The sequence below is a fragment of the Mus pahari genome, chromosome 6 (assembly GCF_900095145.1).
Source record: "Mus pahari chromosome 6, PAHARI_EIJ_v1.1, whole genome shotgun sequence".
NCBI classification, from domain to species: Eukaryota; Metazoa; Chordata; class Mammalia; order Rodentia; family Muridae; genus Mus; species Mus pahari.
Genome location: NC_034595.1, coordinates 69,324,839 through 69,342,333, shown reverse-complemented (window position 1 = coordinate 69,342,333; position 17,495 = coordinate 69,324,839). Strand labels below are relative to the sequence as shown.

At 47.5% G+C, this 17,495-nt stretch overlaps 1 protein-coding gene across 4 annotated transcripts in view; it reads left to right on the top strand.

Annotated features, from left to right (window-relative positions):
• Positions 1 to 3,803: 3,803 nt before the first annotated feature.
• The window catches only part of Kdm4a (lysine demethylase 4A), a 47,441-nt gene continuing 33,749 nt past the window's right edge, over positions 3,804 to 17,495 (top strand). The window contains exons 1-6 of one of the 4 annotated variants that reach the window (XM_029539800.1): positions 3,804 to 3,920; positions 6,032 to 6,217; positions 8,038 to 8,213; positions 13,748 to 13,862; positions 15,172 to 15,365; positions 17,104 to 17,153. In XM_029539800.1, the coding sequence (XP_029395660.1) occupies positions 6,080 to 6,217; positions 8,038 to 8,213; positions 13,748 to 13,862; positions 15,172 to 15,365; positions 17,104 to 17,153 (673 nt within the window). In that variant the 5' untranslated portion in view covers positions 3,804 to 3,920; positions 6,032 to 6,079. Of the gene's footprint in view, positions 3,921 to 4,132; positions 4,206 to 6,031; positions 6,218 to 8,037; positions 8,214 to 13,747; positions 13,863 to 15,171; positions 15,366 to 17,103; positions 17,154 to 17,495 lie in introns of those variants that run through there. The other 3 variants (XM_029539801.1, XM_029539802.1, XM_021200301.2) reach the window with 3 other exon arrangements.

Sequence of the window (17,495 nt, the reverse complement as noted above, 5' to 3'; positions counted from 1 at the left end):
AAAAAGAAAAAGAAAAAGAAAAAAAGCATATGGGTGTTCTTTGGTGTGTGTGTGTGTTCTTACTAGCTAAGTGCCCCACCCCATCACTTTTAATTTTGCCATTAAGTTATCCCATTAAGACTAAGTCATCCAGGTTGGCCCTAAAATCACTGTAGACAGTGATCTTGAATTTGTGATCCTCTGGCCTCGGCATAGATCAGGACAAAAGCATAGAACAGAGCAAGCATACAATGGTGGTCCAGGAGGACTTCCCTGAAGAAGCCCCATTTCATCAAGGAGCTGAGGGAGAAAGTCATATACCAGGGAATAAGGAACTAGAGGGGGAAATGGGTGTGGGGATGGAGATACTGGGGTGGGAGTTGACCCAATGTCTGAAGGGACTTGGCTTTTCTCCAAAACGGGCTGGGATGTCTTGTGATGGTTTGGAGAGGAGAGATGCGATCTAACTCCTAGGAAAGAATCACTGTCTACTGTGACGAGGGGACTGCAAAGAGCCGGGCGAGGGGACTGCAAAGAGCCGGGCAGAGGCAGATAATTTGGAGCCTGTGGTCCTTACCCTATTCAGGCTCCAGATGGCGGGGGGGGGGGGGGGCACCTGGGTGCAGGGGAGGTCGGGGGTAACAGTCCCTTCTTAGATGTATTTAGATGCAAATCTGAACCAAGTCCATGTTAATGTCAAAGTGCACTTCCTAAAATTAAGTTGATAAGCCGCAACTGCATCAATATGGAAAACTCACATGGTTCAAGGGACACCAGAAGGAAAATGAAAAAAACAAGCCACAGAATCAGAGACAAATATTTATAAAGTCTATGTCTGGCAAAGGATTTGAATCTAGAATATACAAAGAACTCTTGCAAGTCAATAATAACAATTCAAACTACCCAACTCAAAATCAGCTGGAAGATCTGGCTGATGCCCCTATGTATATATTAGCACAGCTAATAAGCACATAAAAAGATGGTCGACTTCATTAGTCATCAGGAAAATGCAGATTATGACCACAACATGATACTACTTCATGCCCACTAGAATGGCTGTAATCAGAAAGACAGACAATACCAAATGTTGGCAAGGGTGTGCAGAAACGGGAATCCTCATATATTGGTAATGGGAATGAACATTTCTAAAAACAGTTTTTGCAGTTTCTTAAAAAGATAAACACAAATTTCCTATACAACCCAGCAATTATTCCACTCTAGTTATCTACCCAAGAGAAATGCAAACAGACATCCACACAAAGACTTGTGCATAAATGTTCATAGCGGCCCTATTCATAACAGCCCCAAAGTGGAGACAATCCAGTTGTCAATCAAAACCACAATGGAATGCTATTCACCAGCAGAAAGGAAGGAAACACGGATGCAAGTACAACATGGGCTTCTCCCCAAAAGACATTATGCTCCGTGGAAGAAGCCAGACACAAAGGACCAACCCCACATAGCACGGCTTTATTTACAGGAAACAACCAGAAGAGGCAAATCTACACAGGCACCGGTTCCCTCAGCTGGGGCGGGAGCCCAGATCACTTGTAAACAGGCTCTAGAAGTGAGATGGAGCCTCTTACTGAACGGATAAAAGTGGTCCAAAATGAGACAGGATATGTTGGTGATTAAATTTTTAAGACTTACCATTTTAAACTATCTCCATGCATGTGTGTGCATGCATGGACTGTGTTGTGTGTGGAGGGAGCATATGCACATGAGTGCAGTTGCTGGTGGAAGTAAGAGGCTCATAGTCCCCTGAAGCAGGGGAACAGGCAGTTGTGAGCCTCCAGATGGGAATGCTGGGAACTGAACTCTTGGGTCCATCTGCCAGAGCTACACCACGTGCTTTTAACCACTGAACAATCTCTCCAGCTCCAAGCAGTAGGAGAAGGAGAATATTTTTTTAAAAGAGTTATTTATTTATTTTATGTATATGAGTACACACTGTAGCTGTACAGATGTCTCAAAAAAAAAAAAAAAAAAAAAAAAGCGTGTGCCACTATGCCCAGCTATGAACTTCTGATTCTCCTGCCTCTCCCCCTCAAGGGTTGAGATTGGCAGGGTTGTGCCATGATGCCCACATATCTATCTCTGCATCTCTCCCTCTCAAGAAAGGGTCTTACTATGTAACTCTGGCTACTCTGGAACTCCCTAGTCCAAGCTGGCCTCTCATTTTTTTTTTTTTTGAAGCACATTTCATCAGAAATGTGCCCAGCCAGATATTTAACCCATAGCATTCTATGAAGTATCTCCTTTTAGTTAACATTAGTAAACTCTTTCTTTTTTTTTTTTTTTTTAGATTTTTTTATTTATTATATGTAAGTACACTGTAGGTGTCTCCAGACACTCCAGAAGAGGGCATCAGGTCTTGTTATGGATGGTTGTGAGCCACCATGTGGTTGCTGGGATTTGAACTCTGGACCTTCAGAAGAACAGTCGGGTGCTCTTACCCACTGAGCCATCTCACCAGCCCATTAGTAAACTCTTGCCATCCATCTCAACTCTCCTGAATTTGATCCCCTTGAAAAATCCAGGCATGGATGAGAAGTTATTTAAAAACTTTTTTTTTTTTTTTTGGTATTTTTGAGACAGGGTTTCTCTGTGTAGCCGTGGCTGTCCTGGAACTCACTCTGTAGACCAGGCTGGCCTTGAACTCAGAAATCTGCCTGCCTCTGCCTCCCAAGTGCTGGGATTAAAGGCGTGTGCCACCACAGCCCGGCTTTTTTTTTTTTTTTTTTTTTTTTTTTTAATTGCCTATTTATTTAGTGTGTTTGTGGCGACGGCGGCAGCACTGCAATCCTCAAAAGTCGGAGGACATCTTGTGAACTTGTATTGATTCTCTCCTTCTTCAACGGTTTACCTCAGATCATAAGACTTGTGCCTTTCCTCTCAGTCATCTCTCTGTACCGAGGGGTTGGTTTTGAAAGCAGTTCAAACACAATACAACTCTTCGCGGTGCTATCGGGAATTTTGCTCATGTTTTATGCCCCAGTGAGTTCTCCTCCTTATTTGATTTATAAGGGTGTTAACCTCTCCTTCTTCATCGTCCTTGACAATCTGGGAACTCCTTAAGGCTGTTCACAGCCTCTCAGGAACTGCTCCTAATGACTTGTAGGGATCCCGTTCAGCCCCCTGAAGTGCCTTTAATGATTCTTAGAATCACCCTGTTCGCTCCAAGAGCTGCTAATGACCCAAAATTTTCGCTCAAGGGGAGCCGCTTTTAAAAAACCCCAGGGATCTCTTCCTTCAGGATCTGTCCTAATGACCCCCCCAGGGCTCCTTCTCCTGGAACAGATCCTCTACCTAACCCGCCTTGCCAGCAGGCGAGGGGCTTCTTAGAACGCAAGACTTTGAGAACTGAGAGTCCTGGGCAAACTTGGACATACTGGTCACGTTCTCTGAACTCCTTGACTTTAGAAACTTTCCCGGAGGTCTTCCATCGCCTTTATATCTTAGGCAAAGGAGTTACTCCAAGAAAATTAGGCTTATCCTTTCGCTAGAAACATCTTATAACCACCTGCTCGCCCTTCCCCATAACCGGCCAGCCCATTTCAGGGTACTCGCTTCTTTCTACTCAGCTTAGCTATGGAGATCTGCGTCAGCTTCTGATAGGCTAACTCTGGATCCAGCCCTGATGCTCAGTGGCCCCAGTCCCGGGAGGTTCAGCGTTTTCTCCTGGCAACAGCTCGAGACGACGCTCATAGGCTAAGCGGACTCGTAGTTCCAGACGCCGAGTAGCTGTAGTGAGTGTTCATTGGTTAGCTGAGGATTTAAAGCCATTCTTGGGTTGGTTGACTATGGGCTCTGTGAGGCTGCGCAGAGTCAGACTTTAAAGGAGGCGGAGCTCTGTTTTTCGCCCTCAAGAAAAACCGTGGGATCGGCGAGTGGCGACAGCAGCAATCGAGCCTGAGCCCTGCTAGGGCTTTAGGCTCCAGGTGAGAGCCATCAGGCTTTGGATCTCCAAGGGTTTGATGCTGCCAAAACCCTTGTCCGTGAGCTCCGGTGGGGGAGGGTGGTGGGTCTTTCTGTGCTTCGTGATCGACATGTGGTTTGAGCAATAGAGAAAGGAGCTTCTAAAATAAGTTTTGCGATTGGTTCTTTCCAATCTCTAGTGGCCAATGGGCGTCGGGAGAGGGGGGCGGGTCCACTGGGCCTTATTTTCTTCTTCCTGCGGCCGGGCCTCCCTCGCCTAGGCGGTGGGGCCGGGAGGGGCAGTGTCTGTAAGTGGTGTGCGGGGACGCTGGGAACCGGGCTGCCTTTGGAGGGATGCCGCGGGGGTGGCTGCGGGGGCGGAGAGTGTGAGAGTTTCAGGTCACTGTTAGCAACAGCTGCCTTTATGGAGTGCTTACCCGGCCTAGCGTTTAGGGTTCGCTTGCATCATCTGAGTTAATCATACGATCTAGCAAGGCAAGGGGGTTGGGGGTCCCCATTTTGTAGGTGGAGAAACTGAGATTCATCCTGTCCATTCACACAGCCAAGGTGTTAAAAAGTGGCCGAGATCAGATCGGTATTCAGAGTTTTCACTCTAGAGCCGAAGGTTTAGATCCCGGTCTCTTTGCTTTGTTGCTGAAGGCGGACGGGAAGGTGCCCCAGACCAGATTTCCCCAAGGGAATATATCGCAGGAATGGAACCCTAGAGTTAAAGTAAGGGATGATCGCTAAAGTGAGCAGAGGAAATGAGTTATTCAGCAGTTACAGAGTGCCTACTTTGTGGCAAGCATTGTTCTAGCTTTTGGACACACAAAGATAAACAGAACTAGAGGCAGAAGCAACATTGTGACCACCTTTGAAGCCCAGGGGAGGAGCCCCAGCCCGATATTTAAGTTATCTTTTTGTAAAAATTTCAAAAGTAGGATATATTGAAAATTTCCTTTTAAAAGGAAAAGTCTCCTAAATTGAATAAGCTTTAAGTTCCTCCACACTTGAATATTCTCTTGCAGAGGGGTCTTAGTTCTGGTAAGTATTAGAGCTGAGGTAGCAGAAAGCGGTGGAAGATGCTTTAGGGAGGGCACTGTGGTTACATTTCCTGGTATGTAAAGCAGGGATAACAGTATATCTGTTATGCAAAGTTAATGAAAAATGCCTAGCTAGAAATACCTCCCTTGGAGTGGAATGGAAGCCCAAGAGTTACATGACAGGGTTTCTCTTCTGCTGTCCTGGATGGCTTTACTCCGTGCTGCTTCTCACATCCCATGCTAGCTTGTGAGCAAGCAGGCTGTAGGCAGTTTTCTCCTGTATAGTAAATAGGACTGCCAGTGGCTTTGAGGGAACAGAACTCCTGGGCTGTGGGTGAGGAGATCCAAGGAAGGACATACAGTTTTGCTTCTAAACTGGCTTCGTTTTTAGCATGCATTGTCTTTTTCTGGTTGTGGCGCTCTGTTGTATTACCAGCACTGGGCTTAGGCTCTGCCCACTTACTTGAGGACCTCCTCCAAAAAATGTCTGTGTATTTTCTCCCTGCAGTTGGGGAGTGTGCCCTGTCTTGCCAGCTCATTGCCTGGTTTCAGTGCAGTTGAGCCAACCAGGGTTCATTGAGTACTGCTGAAACCATTTTGATTTAGAGAACAGTTTCACTGCAGTGTTTTAAACTCCTAACATACTGTCAGTTATCAACGTGAGCCCCCTGAAGCCTTATAGTCTGCAGCTAAGTTACTTTTCAGTGGCTTAGAATCTTGTAACGCCGTGCTCTAGGAAAGATTCCACAGGAAGCTTCTTAGAAGTTCTTGCTGTCCTAGAACTCACTCTGTAAACCAGGTTGACCTGCCTCTGCCTCCTGAGTACTGGGATTATAGGAGTGTTACCACCACCACCACCACCACCACCACCACCACATTTTTCCCCCTTGACTTGGTGTAGATGTTGGATTAGTAACTTGACATCCTGCCGCCTTTCTCCCTGGTGCTGGGTTTCTGGGCTTCTGGTCATCTTCTGGCTTCCTCGGGTTCTTTTTAAACGGGACAGATTTTGCTTGTCCGTATAGTCCATTTGAATAAGCATCATAGGGGGCAGTTCCTTGTCATTTACTTTTGTTCTCTTAACACTTCAGGTTTTTTTTTTATCCAAGCAAATCGGCCTCAAAAACAAAGAAGGAAAGATGGCTTCTGAATCAGAAACTTTGAACCCCAGTGCTCGGATCATGACCTTTTACCCCACCATGGAAGAGTTCCAGAACTTCAGCCGCTACATTGCCTACATTGAATCCCAAGGAGCTCATCGGGCTGGGCTAGCCAAGGTAGGGAGCAGGGTTGTGAACCTGCTCAGGTAGCCGCTATGTGAATATTTCTGGTCTTTATAACTGGAATTAGTTGCGGGCTTGTACTTATTTGCATTGAATTACTGATCCTCTCTGCAGTCCAGTCTTCCTTTCACATAGCCTGTGACAATCATGTTTCTTGAGTCCCTAAAGATGAAATGGACAGTGGTGATTTTTTTTTTTTTCCCCTAAGTGAACACCAGAAAAAAACTGAGTTGTCTTGAGAGTCGCAGTATACCTGATTCTTGCTGGTATGATGGTGTGCAGGTGGGACAGGAAAGGGAACTACAGAGCCAGTGTCTCCAGGCTTGACCTGGGGCTCCGCATTTTACAGCTTTTACCTGCCACTGGCATTCCCAACACCTGCCCCTCTCATTTTAGTCCCCTCTGCACTGATACAATTCGGTTTCCCTTAGGGACTTTCTTCAAGGGAGAGAATCCCTGGCCAGACCACATAAGGATTCTGGTCTCTGTGGTTTGAAATTGGTTACTTTTCTCCCTGTGCACTGAATAGGGCCGTCCTCCCCTACCCCTAGTCAAATCAACCCCTTCCTATGTTTAGTCACTCTCGGTTTTCCGAGTCCCCCACGGTAACACGGTTGCATTTCTGAAGGAACCCTTTCAGACTGTTGCAGAAGACTTCCTCTGAGCCAAGGGGAGCTGTCCCATTTCAGTGTGAATTCCCTGCTGTATGTATATATGGGTTCACTTTTTGTTTTTGTTTTTCATGGCACTGAAGATTCAGATCTAACACTCTATACCTCTGAGTTAGTTACCGTTTTGGGCTTTTTGTTTTTGTTTTAGAGACAGGGTTTCTCTTTGTAAGCTCTGGCAGGCTGGTCTCAGACTTAGATCCACCTGCCTCTGCCACCCAGTGCTGGGATTAAAGGTGTGTGCCACCATGCCCCACTCTGAGCTTTTTTCCCTAGCCCTTACTCTTTTGATATAGAAAAAAAAAAAAAAAAAAAAAAACACACACAAAACCCAAGGACTTCAGTTCCAAAGCTGAGGACTAGCCTAGTCTTAGACTTTGGTGTCTTTCTTGTTGTTTTTTTTTTGTTTGTTTGTTTTTGGTTTTTTGAGACAGGGTTTCTCTGTATAGCCCTGGCTGTCCTGGAACTCACTCTGTAGACCAGGCTGGCCTCGAACTCAGAAATCCACCTGCCTCTGCCTCCCGAGTGCTGGAACTAAAGGCATGTCTTTCTTCTCTGAGGCTCCCATCAGCTGTCTCAGAGAAAATGGCTCGTTCACACAGTAGTAGGCCCTGCAGGGCCCACAGTATAGCTTTGCAACACATGGTGAGGGTATAAATTGATATAAGTATTAGATTTTATATAAAAGCTGTTTGGATTTTTATGATGCATATCCATTATTTTCTTTCATAAAAGCCATGATAATTGCTGTTTTCTCAGTTTTATGTTAGCCTAGGCTAGTTTAGAGTGGACTAGGTAGTCATGTTGTTTCAAATAGGATATAGCCTGGAGTACTAGTGCGATGGGTGTCAGCCGGCACATCTGCTGCCGTTGCTTTGTTTGCGAAAGAACCCTGGGCTGTTCGGGAACCCACTCTTCAATCAGATAAGACGCCTAGGTTTACAAGTTCTGTTTTGCTTAGGTCACTGAGATTATGTGGTGCGCAGTGTTCGCATGACAGCGTGACTTCCTGGGTTTGAGGGAGCGTACGTGAATCAGAGTTACTTTCTGGTAAAATGGACAGCTAGTCTGGACGGTGGCCTACACACTTGCGGGATTCTGGCTTGCTTGTTTCTCATCTGCCCCCTTCTCCTCGGTGCCTTGTAGGTCGTTCCTCCCAAAGAGTGGAAACCTCGAACATCCTACGATGATATTGATGATCTAGTCATCCCTGCGCCCATCCAGCAGCTGGTGACTGGCCAGTCTGGCCTCTTCACTCAGTACAACATACAGAAGAAAGCCATGACTGTTCGTGAGTTCCGCAAGATCGCCAATAGCGACAAGTGAGTGGAGATGCTTTGCGGGGTTTTCCATTTTGTTCTGTTTTGGTTTGGAGACACAGTTTGGCTGTGGAGCCTAAGCTGCCCTCATCCTCCAAGCGCAGCAGTTAAGGCTCAGCCAGTAGAAATACATCCCCCTCGCCCCCCCGACTTAACATCTAGGCCTAGAGTTGCCTCTTCTAATGTTTTTAAACTTTAAGTTTGAGAGAGGGTTTCACTAGGTAGCCCTGGCTAGCCTGGAACTGGGTACACAAACCAGGCTGGCTTTGAACTCATGCCGATGCTTTCGAGCCCTGGGATTAAAGGTGTGTACCACCACTTCTGGACGTTTTTCTTTTATTTACATGTAAGTGTGTTTAGGTGCATGTGTGCCACACATGGGAGTATAGAGGTCAGAAGACAGCTTTCAGAAGTCAGTTCCCTCCGTTCCTTTTGACATGGGTTATGGGGATCAACCTCACATCATCAGGCTTGTCAAGAAAGTCCTTTGATCCACCGAGGCGTCTCTGGCCCTAGCATTGCTTCTTCAGTTGTCCAAGGGTCCTGTTGTCTCACTGAAGAAGGCGGATGCTCAGGCATCAGTCCCCCCTTCTGCTCTTTGTGTGGGAGACTTTCTCTTCACAGTGCTATGCGCTATGCCACAGTCTAAACTTCTTTGCATTATGTTTTAAATATTTAATTCATTTATTTTAATTCATTTAATTATTGTGGTTTTTCAAGACAGGGTTTCTCTGTGTAACTCTGGCCTGGAACTCTCTCTGTATACCAGGCCTGCCTCTGCTTTCTGAGTTCTGGGATTATATAGGTGTGTCTTTTGTTTGTTTTTCAAGACAGGGTTTCTCTGTGTAGCCCTGGATATCCTGGAACTCACTCTGTAGACTAGGCTGGCCTCGAACTCAAATCCGCCTGCTTTTGCCTCCCAAGTGTTGGGATTAAAGGCTAGGTGTGTCCTGGGCTAGCCTCTGGTTCATTTTATAGCCGAGGATGATGTTCTGGCCCCTCGGCCTCTACTTTCCAGTGCTGGGATTAACAGACTAACTCTATCTGTGCCCTTTTTTAAATGTACATTTCATCACGTATTTGTTGTGGGAGTATGTAAATACACATGCATGGCCCTCGTGTGGAAATCAAAAGAAGAGCTGTGGGGGTCACTTCTCTCTCTCTGATGTAGGGGGTCCTAGGGATCAAACTCGGGTCATCAGACTCAAGGGTAGTGACTTTTACCTGCAAGACAGTTTGCCAGCCTTTGTTGTTGTTCTTTTTAAAAATGTTTTATTATTTTCTTTTTCTCTAAAGTGCATTGGTGTTTTATCTGCTTGTATATCTGTGTGAGGATGTTGGATCCTGGAGGTACAGACAATTGTAAACTGCCATGTGGTTGCTGGGAATTGAACTCTGGTCCTCTGGAAGAGCAGTCAGTGCTCTTAACCAATTAGCCATCTCTCCAGCCTCAGCCAGCCCTTGCTCTTATATAAAGTGACCCTTCTGTTTTTTCCTTGTGAGCAGTAATTTTTTTTTCTTTTAATTTTAGTTTTAGTGTGTAGGTGTTCTGTCTCCATGTATGTCTGTCCGCCATGTGCATGCCTTATGCATGTGAGGACAGAGAGGAGAGGATGTTGGATCCCCTGACACTGGAGTTACAGGTAGTATAGTGAGTCACTGTTCAGGTGCTGGGAATTTACCCTAGGTCCCCTGCAAGGACAAGTGCTCCTACATCACTGAGCCATTCATTTCTCTGGTACCAGTCATTTCCTTTTAAAGACTTATTTTGCCAGCATGATAGCACATACCTTTAATCTTGAGGCAGACACAGGAAGATCTCTCTGAGTTTTAGGTCACACTGATCAGCCTGAACTATGTGTCTCATACAGCTTAAAAAATGACCTTATTTTTATTGATATGTGTGTGTCTGTCTGTATCCATACTAGCATGTAGGGACCCTCAGGGCTGGGAGAAGGTGTCAGACACATCCAGGGGAGCTGGAGGATCAGGTCGCTGTGGGTGATGCAGGGTGGGTGGGTGCTGGGCACTGAGCTCCAGTCCTCTCAGGTTGGGCATCTCCCTGCCCCGGCTGCAGTATGGCTTCGTTTTCGTTTTTTGTTGTTATTGTTGTTACTGTTTTGTTTTTGGTGGTCTTTTTTTTTTTTTTTCTTTTTTATAAATTAAAAAAATTTGTTGGTGTTGATGGTATCCAAGGCCTCTTGTATAGACCCAAAGTCTACGTAGCTCCCTCCCCAGCAGTCTGGTGCATTTTTGACTATGGAAAATTGCGTAGCTGTAGAGGAGAAAGTTGGAGGTGAGGCAACTGGAGCTGCTTCGGGATAGATCTGTCCCACCCACTCGTAGGTAAGTGGCTCTGCTGGTTTCCATTCCCTTCTGTCTGCTGTAGCGCAGCCGGCACTGCCTCACTGCTGTCAGGGCACTCGGAATGTGAATGAGCAATTATCACCCCGGCTACAGTTTGCCAGCCCTCCCCACACCGTCTTGCCCTGTTCTCTTCTCGGTGTCTCTGCTTGTTCGGTGGTTTGCCGCCATTCTGCTCTAGGCTCATCTCATCCACCCCGAATTGGACGGAGGGTCTCTTGTTCCGTGCATTGCACTCTACTCATCCTCCCTGAGTCTCCTCAGCCTGAGGGGCTCCAGGGATCCCTTCCTTTCCCCTTCCTCACTCCCTGCCTTGCTGGCTCACCTATTCTGATCTCAGCCTGGCAGCTGGAGTGGGACCTCCATTGCAAGCCCCTGGGCAGGTGCAGTGTACTTTACTGTCACTTCCCTCAGTGTCCTCTGCTCTTCTGCCTTCTCTTGTTTCTTGTCACTAGACTAATGGAGATCTTACAGGTGTGTTCATAACTCTTAAAACACCTGCAGCGCTGGCCAGCGAGTGAATTTATGCAAATGTCTGTCGAAGTGTGATGTGCTCTGTGGATGAAAGTCTGAGCGATCCTTTTACGGCTGCTCTCAGCTGTCCCCTGTACCAAGCTTACCTGCTTGTTTTTCATGTGGGGGCCCCCTCAAGGCTTCATCTTCTCTCATCTCTCTTTTTGAGAAAACTTTCGTTATCCTCTGAGGTATGTATATGCAGTACACGCATAGCTGGTGCCTGCGGAGACCAGAAGAGGACATCAGAACGCTTGAGACTAGAGCTACAGGCATGAGCGACCATGTGGGTACTGGGAATCTGGAAGAGTAGCCAGTGCTCTTAATTGTTGAGCCATGTCTCCAGCCTCCTGTCTTCTCTGCTGTGAGCACGTTAGTTTTTTCCCTTGTTTGTTTGTTTGTTTGTTTGTTTCTGAGACAGGGTTTCTCTGTGTAGTCCTGGCTGCCTTGGAAATGACTGAGATCCACTTGCTTCTGCTTCTCTAGTGTTGGGATTCAAGGTGTGCGCCACCACTGACCCAACTTACTTTTTTCCTTTTTATATAATTTTTATGTTAAATTACACAGATTATCCCCTCCACCCTGGTATCCTTTTTTAAAAGTATTTTTTTAAAAAAATACTTTTTATCTACTTTTTTGTGTGCATGTAGGGCCTCATGCAAGCCTTTACTAAAGTGAGCTCTATTGCCACCCACCACCCTGATATATAAAAAGCTTTTTTTGCCCCTAATTTCTGTTGTTGCTAAGTATTTTTCTTCAAATACTGTTTTCAGCCCCACTAATTATCTGTTGAGTGTGATCTCAGAGAGGATGCTGGGAATGAGGCATTGACAGGCCAGTGGCTCAGAGCCTCATCCTGGCCACGAGCACAGGTCCTGCTCCGTGCCTCGCCGTCGCCCTTACATCCCGGAAGGTTTGGCATCAGGGTTCGCATCTTTGGCTTTTGTGTTTGGAAGCCTGGCCTCCCACGTCACTCCAGGACCTGCAGGGCGCAGTCACCTCTCCAGAGACGGGAGGGTTCCAGGTTCCTAAGGGAGAGCCGGTTCACACCTGTGCCTGTGACCTTCCCCAGGCTTCCTCCTGTCCAAGGCCTCCAGAGGGAGAAACTGTATCAGATCTGCCTGGGATTCACGGTGTAACCCGGTAACCCAGGCTGGCTCTGCCTCACACGGTGATTCCATCTCCCCTCCTCAGTATGCAAGTGAGACTTTACTAGGGCTTGAAAGGCCTAGCCACCTCGCTTCTTTTACAAAGCAGAACAAATACAGACTTACTAAAGAAAAGTGAAGGAAAAAAAAAAAAACCCTTTAAAGTGAGAGGTTGAAAGTGGGGAATACCTTTTTTTTTTTGGTTTTTTGAGACAGGGTTTCTCTGTATAGCCCTGGCTGTCCTGGAACTCACTCTGTAGACCAGGCTGGCCTCGAACTCAGAAATCCGCCTGCCTCTGCCTCCCGAGTGCTGGGATTAAAGGCGTGCGCCACCACGCCCGGCTGGAATACCTTTTTTTAAGTTTTAAATTTTATATTTTATGTGTGAGGATGCTTGCCTGCACAACTGCTTGTATATAGCAGGTACTCAAAGTACTCACGGTGGCCACAAGAGGGCATCAGTTCTCCTGGAGCTGGAGTTCAAGCCTTGTGAGTCCCCTTGGAGGTGCTGGAAACCACAGGAAGAGCCGCCTCTGCTCTTAACCACTCATCAGCCCAGGGGGAAGTTAAAAAAATAAAATCAAAATTATTTATCACATTTGTCGGGAGGGGGGGAGGATGGGGAGGGAGCATTGCACGTGCCATGGCCCATGTCTGGTGCTCAGAGGACCACACTGTGGAGTCAGTTTTCTGCTTATGTAGATAGAGTCTGGGCATTGACTTAGGCTTGCAGATTGAGACCCTTTCTCATTAAGCCATATGGTCAGGCCCCTCCCACAGTTGTCTTTTTAAAGCTATGTTTTATTTTTAGTTAGTGTGTCTGTGGTTATATACACGAATCCTGGAACCCCGCTGAGGCCAGGGTCCTTGGATCTTTTGGAAATAGAATTACAGGCAGGCGTGATCTGCCCACACAGGTGCTGGGAACCAGTGTCAGGTCTTGTCCTAGAGCAGCCCACGCTCTTAGCTGCTGAGCCGTCGCTCCAGCCCTTGCTTTGTTTTCTGAGACAGTGTCTCGTGTAGCAGATGACCTTGCCCTGATTCTTGATTCCCAGGTCCTGGGGTTGCAGGCGTGTTCTACCATGCCTGGCTTGAACCCCAGAGCTTTGTGTGTGCTAGGCAAGCACTATCATCAGGTCTCACGGTCTCAGCCTTGTGTCTTATTCTTTTGAAATGTTTTGTTGTCCCTGGAATAGTGGCTTATATCTTATATGGCTCATACTGCCTAATAAACATATTCTGTTGCTGTGATAAAGCACCATGACCAAGGCAACGTATAAAAGAAGCATTTAATTGGGCTCATGGTTTCCGAGGGTGAGAGTCCGTGGTAGCGAGTGAAGGCATGGTGGCAGGAACAGCTGAGTGCTCACATCTCAAATGGCAGGCGGGACAGAGTACACTCCTTCCCAGTTTGACCAAGTACACTATCGACCAATTATTCAAAGATGGGTTTATGGGGGTCGTTCTTAAACCATCTGTAAACAGCTAACATTGTTATTTTATGTTTGAAAGGTACTGTACCCCACGATACAGTGAATTTGAAGAACTTGAGCGTAAATACTGGAAAAACCTCACATTCAATCCTCCCATCTATGGAGCCGATGTGAATGGTACTCTCTATGAACAGGTGAGACCACTGAGAATCCTGCAGTGTATTATGCCAAGCACTCAGTAGGTACTTAAAAAGCTGGTTGGTGAATGGGCAGATGAACAACAGATGTTCTCCTGCCAATACACTGTTCTGTCTTCCTTGTTGGCAGTTGTGCATGTGACTGGAGTGTATATCTTCCACAGCACACGTGAACCGGGTGCTGTGGTGTCCTTTTCAAGGCTGCGCCCATAGTGTGTAGGTGGTAGATGATCGGTTCCTGAGAGGGTGGCATAGACCACAGAAAGTGAGGCATCGCTAGAGGGAGAGGGAACGCGCAGTCTCTGCAGGAAGCCGCTCCCTGACTAATCAAGTGGGAGGGCTTAAGAGAAGCATAGTCGGATTGCACGGCTCTCCAGTGAGCCGCTGTAACAGGAGCTATTTTAGCCAACTTTACTGACTTGGGATCTTGTGCTTTTTTTGAGCTAACAAATTGCCTTATTATCGTGGGAGAAGGGGGAATATTTGGGTCTGTCTCTGGTTGACTAAAAAAAACGTATAAGGCTTTCCAGGGTTTATCTCTCAGATTGGCCGTTATTGAAAGGGAAGAGTTTAGAAGTGAAATCTGAGTTTGTCGATGTCAGTTCGGAGGTAGGAAGTTACTCGTGGATGGATGGGTGGCAGGGTGGTGAAGGCAAAGGTCAGAGGGCAGGAAGTGGGTCCCAAGGTCCACATGGAAGGGTGCACAGGTAGGCAGAGTGGAGAAGCCTTAGAGGGTGACAGAAGGTGTCGGCTGTGAGTACCCGAGATGGAGGCGGAAAAGCAGGGCGCCGCATGCACTTCAGAACCTGCTTCCAGAGAACCCCTAGACGGCCACTGGAACTCGGGGAACAGACATGGTGGGGTCACCACGTGGGTTCTGAGCATTGAAGGCCTGTGCCTATACCCACTACACCATTTTGCTAGCCCTTTCTTAAATATTTTTAAATTTTTAATTTTAAATACTTCATAGTCTTTCAACCTCTTTTACTTTCTAATTTTACCTGCATACCTTCCATCTATCTGTCTGTCCATCTGTCATCCTTCATCCTTTCTTTTTTTGCGACAGGGTCTCATAGTGTAGGCCTGGCTGCCCAGAACTTGTTGTATAGACCAGACTGGTATTGAACACATAGCGTGATCCACCTGCCCCTGAGTCCTGGATGCAGGGATTGAGGGTGTGTGCTTCCGTACCAGGCCACTTCCTTGTTTTGGATGCTGTGGCTTTGACAGGCCACACTGTAGTCCACAGTGACGGCTGACCTGAGGCTGCCGTGTTTACTTACATACGTGTCCTGTTTCTTGGCAGCATGTTGATGAGTGGAATATCGGCCGGCTGAAGACTATCCTGGACCTGGTGGAGAAGGAGAGTGGGATCACCATTGAGGGGGTGAATACCCCCTATCTGTACTTTGGCATGTGGAAGACGTCCTTTGCCTGGCACACGGAGGACATGGATCTATACAGCATCAACTATCTGCACTTCGGAGAGCCCAAGTCTTGGTAAAGTCAGCCTGCACTTAGCAGCGGGCTTCCCTTGGCTCAGGGCTTCTGGCCTTTCCTCCATGTGGGAAGTGCAGGGCCTGGGTACTGGGCTTGAGGAGGGGCCGGCAATCTGTATTGAGTTAACTTGCGAAATGCATTTGGAGTCCAGAATGCCTTTGAGGAGCGAGTTTTATTTTTGTTGTTCTTTGTTATGTGAGACAGGGTCGTGACCCTGTAGCCCAGGTTGGCCTTAAACTGCTTCTCGACTTCCCAGATTCTGGAATTAATAGGTACAAGCCGCCACACATGGCTGAGTAGAGAGGCTCAGAGAGTGGAGTGCTCTATACAGCGTACGGAACTTCGCTTCCTGTGGTAGTGGAGTCGCTTAGAGTCATGGGACCGTTCCAGGGGGCTCTGCTGCCGGCTGACTCCCTCTTCTCAGGAGGCCTGACATTTCCTTTCCTTTCCTTTTCTTTTCTTTTTTCTTTTGCTTTTTGAGACAAGGTTTGTGTGTCTGGCTATTGTGGAACTCACTGAACTGTAGATCAGTACAGTGTCTGGGCTGAGATCTGTGAAGGACAGAGCTGGGGCAGGCATGGCAGGGGGCGGGAGGGCAACACTTCCCGGGTTTGAGCTGCATGTGCAGGGCTCTTGGATTGTCAGGCACATGTCCTTCGAAGTCCACGGTGTGTACAGAAGGAGACAGTCCTGGGTCAGTGCTTACTGCCTGGTGCCAGGGCCACGGCCGTGTTTTCACTGTGCTGAGTTGAAGTAGCCTTCAGTATAAGCCGTGAAGGTTAAAATGAGGAAGCTGAATTTAAAGCTTAGCAGTTTTGTAGACGTTTTAAATAGTCCCTGGTGTCTCCATTTCCTTTGTTTTTCCACAAAGAGCAGCCGGCACCACAGTCATGGAGGAGTAATTAAATCTACTGGGTAATCAGTGTAGCTTGTATGGGAGAAAAAAATGGGCTCATCAGTGTCAAGGTGCCCAGCGCTTGGTCACCGTGTTTCGCACTCCTCCAGCCTCCACCAGGCCTTTCCCATCCTTCCGGAGCATGGTGAAAACCTTCACAGTGATGTGATGCCCCTCCCCACATCAGGAAACAGTGTTATTACAGGAGCCCCTCTGTAAGGAGAGAGATTCTGTTCTGCAGGTTCTCACTCGGTCACCCGCATGCAGAGTGAGTGAGCATGAATGGGTACATCCCTACTGCTGTGTCGGCTCTCCACTGCTGTGTCGGCTCTCCACTCCTCCGTCTTAAAGTATTTTATCTCCACAGATTGCTCTCCAGTGTCCTTCCCTCTGTACAGCTCAGGCTGCCCTTGAATTATTTATCCTCCTGTCTCAGCCTTCCTAGGTTTGCTTTGCCCCAGGTGTTTTTAGGAAGTACATTTTTCAGCCCAGTGTGGTGGCACACACCTTTAAGTCCAGCACTGGGGAGGCAGAGGCTGGCAGCTCTCTGAATCCCAGGCAAGATGGGACTGTATAGTGAGACCTGCGGCCCCAAAGTAGTTTCACCTTGCACGTAGTGATTGTACATATTCATGAGCTGTCGTACCATACGTCAGTATATGTGTGTGATGTGTAACAGTCAGGTTGGGGTATTTGGTGCACCGTCACCTCACGTTCGTAGAGTCTTTGAACTGGGAACCCTCAGGATCCTTTTCCTTCAGGGTGTTTGTGAGGAAGGGAGAGCATGTCTCTCGATCCTTCCCTCATCCTCTGCTGGGGTCTGACTTTCTCATGTGATTGCAGGTACTCTGTCCCACCTGAGCACGGGAAACGCCTGGAGCGTCTTGCCAAAGGTACTGTATCCGCTCCAGGTACAGGGTCCGCCTTATCCGTGTCTAACTCCTTGTTCTGAGATGTTCATTCTCTGTGGTCAGATGACCTGTGACCTTTCACAGGCTGCAGATCTGGTGGGATGTGTGAGCTCAGCTGCCAGATCCCAGACCTCAGTGGAACAGGCCCCGTCTGAGCCTTTCCTACTCCGTGAACGGACTTACGCCTTCCCCCCCCCCCCTGCCGACATCCCTCCAGCCCTCCCTCAGCTAGGAAGAGACTTGGTCAGAGTCTTCTCCCAAGTTTCCAATGTGAAAGCCAGATTGAATGACTGTGTGTGTGTGTGTGTGTGTGTGTGTGTGTGT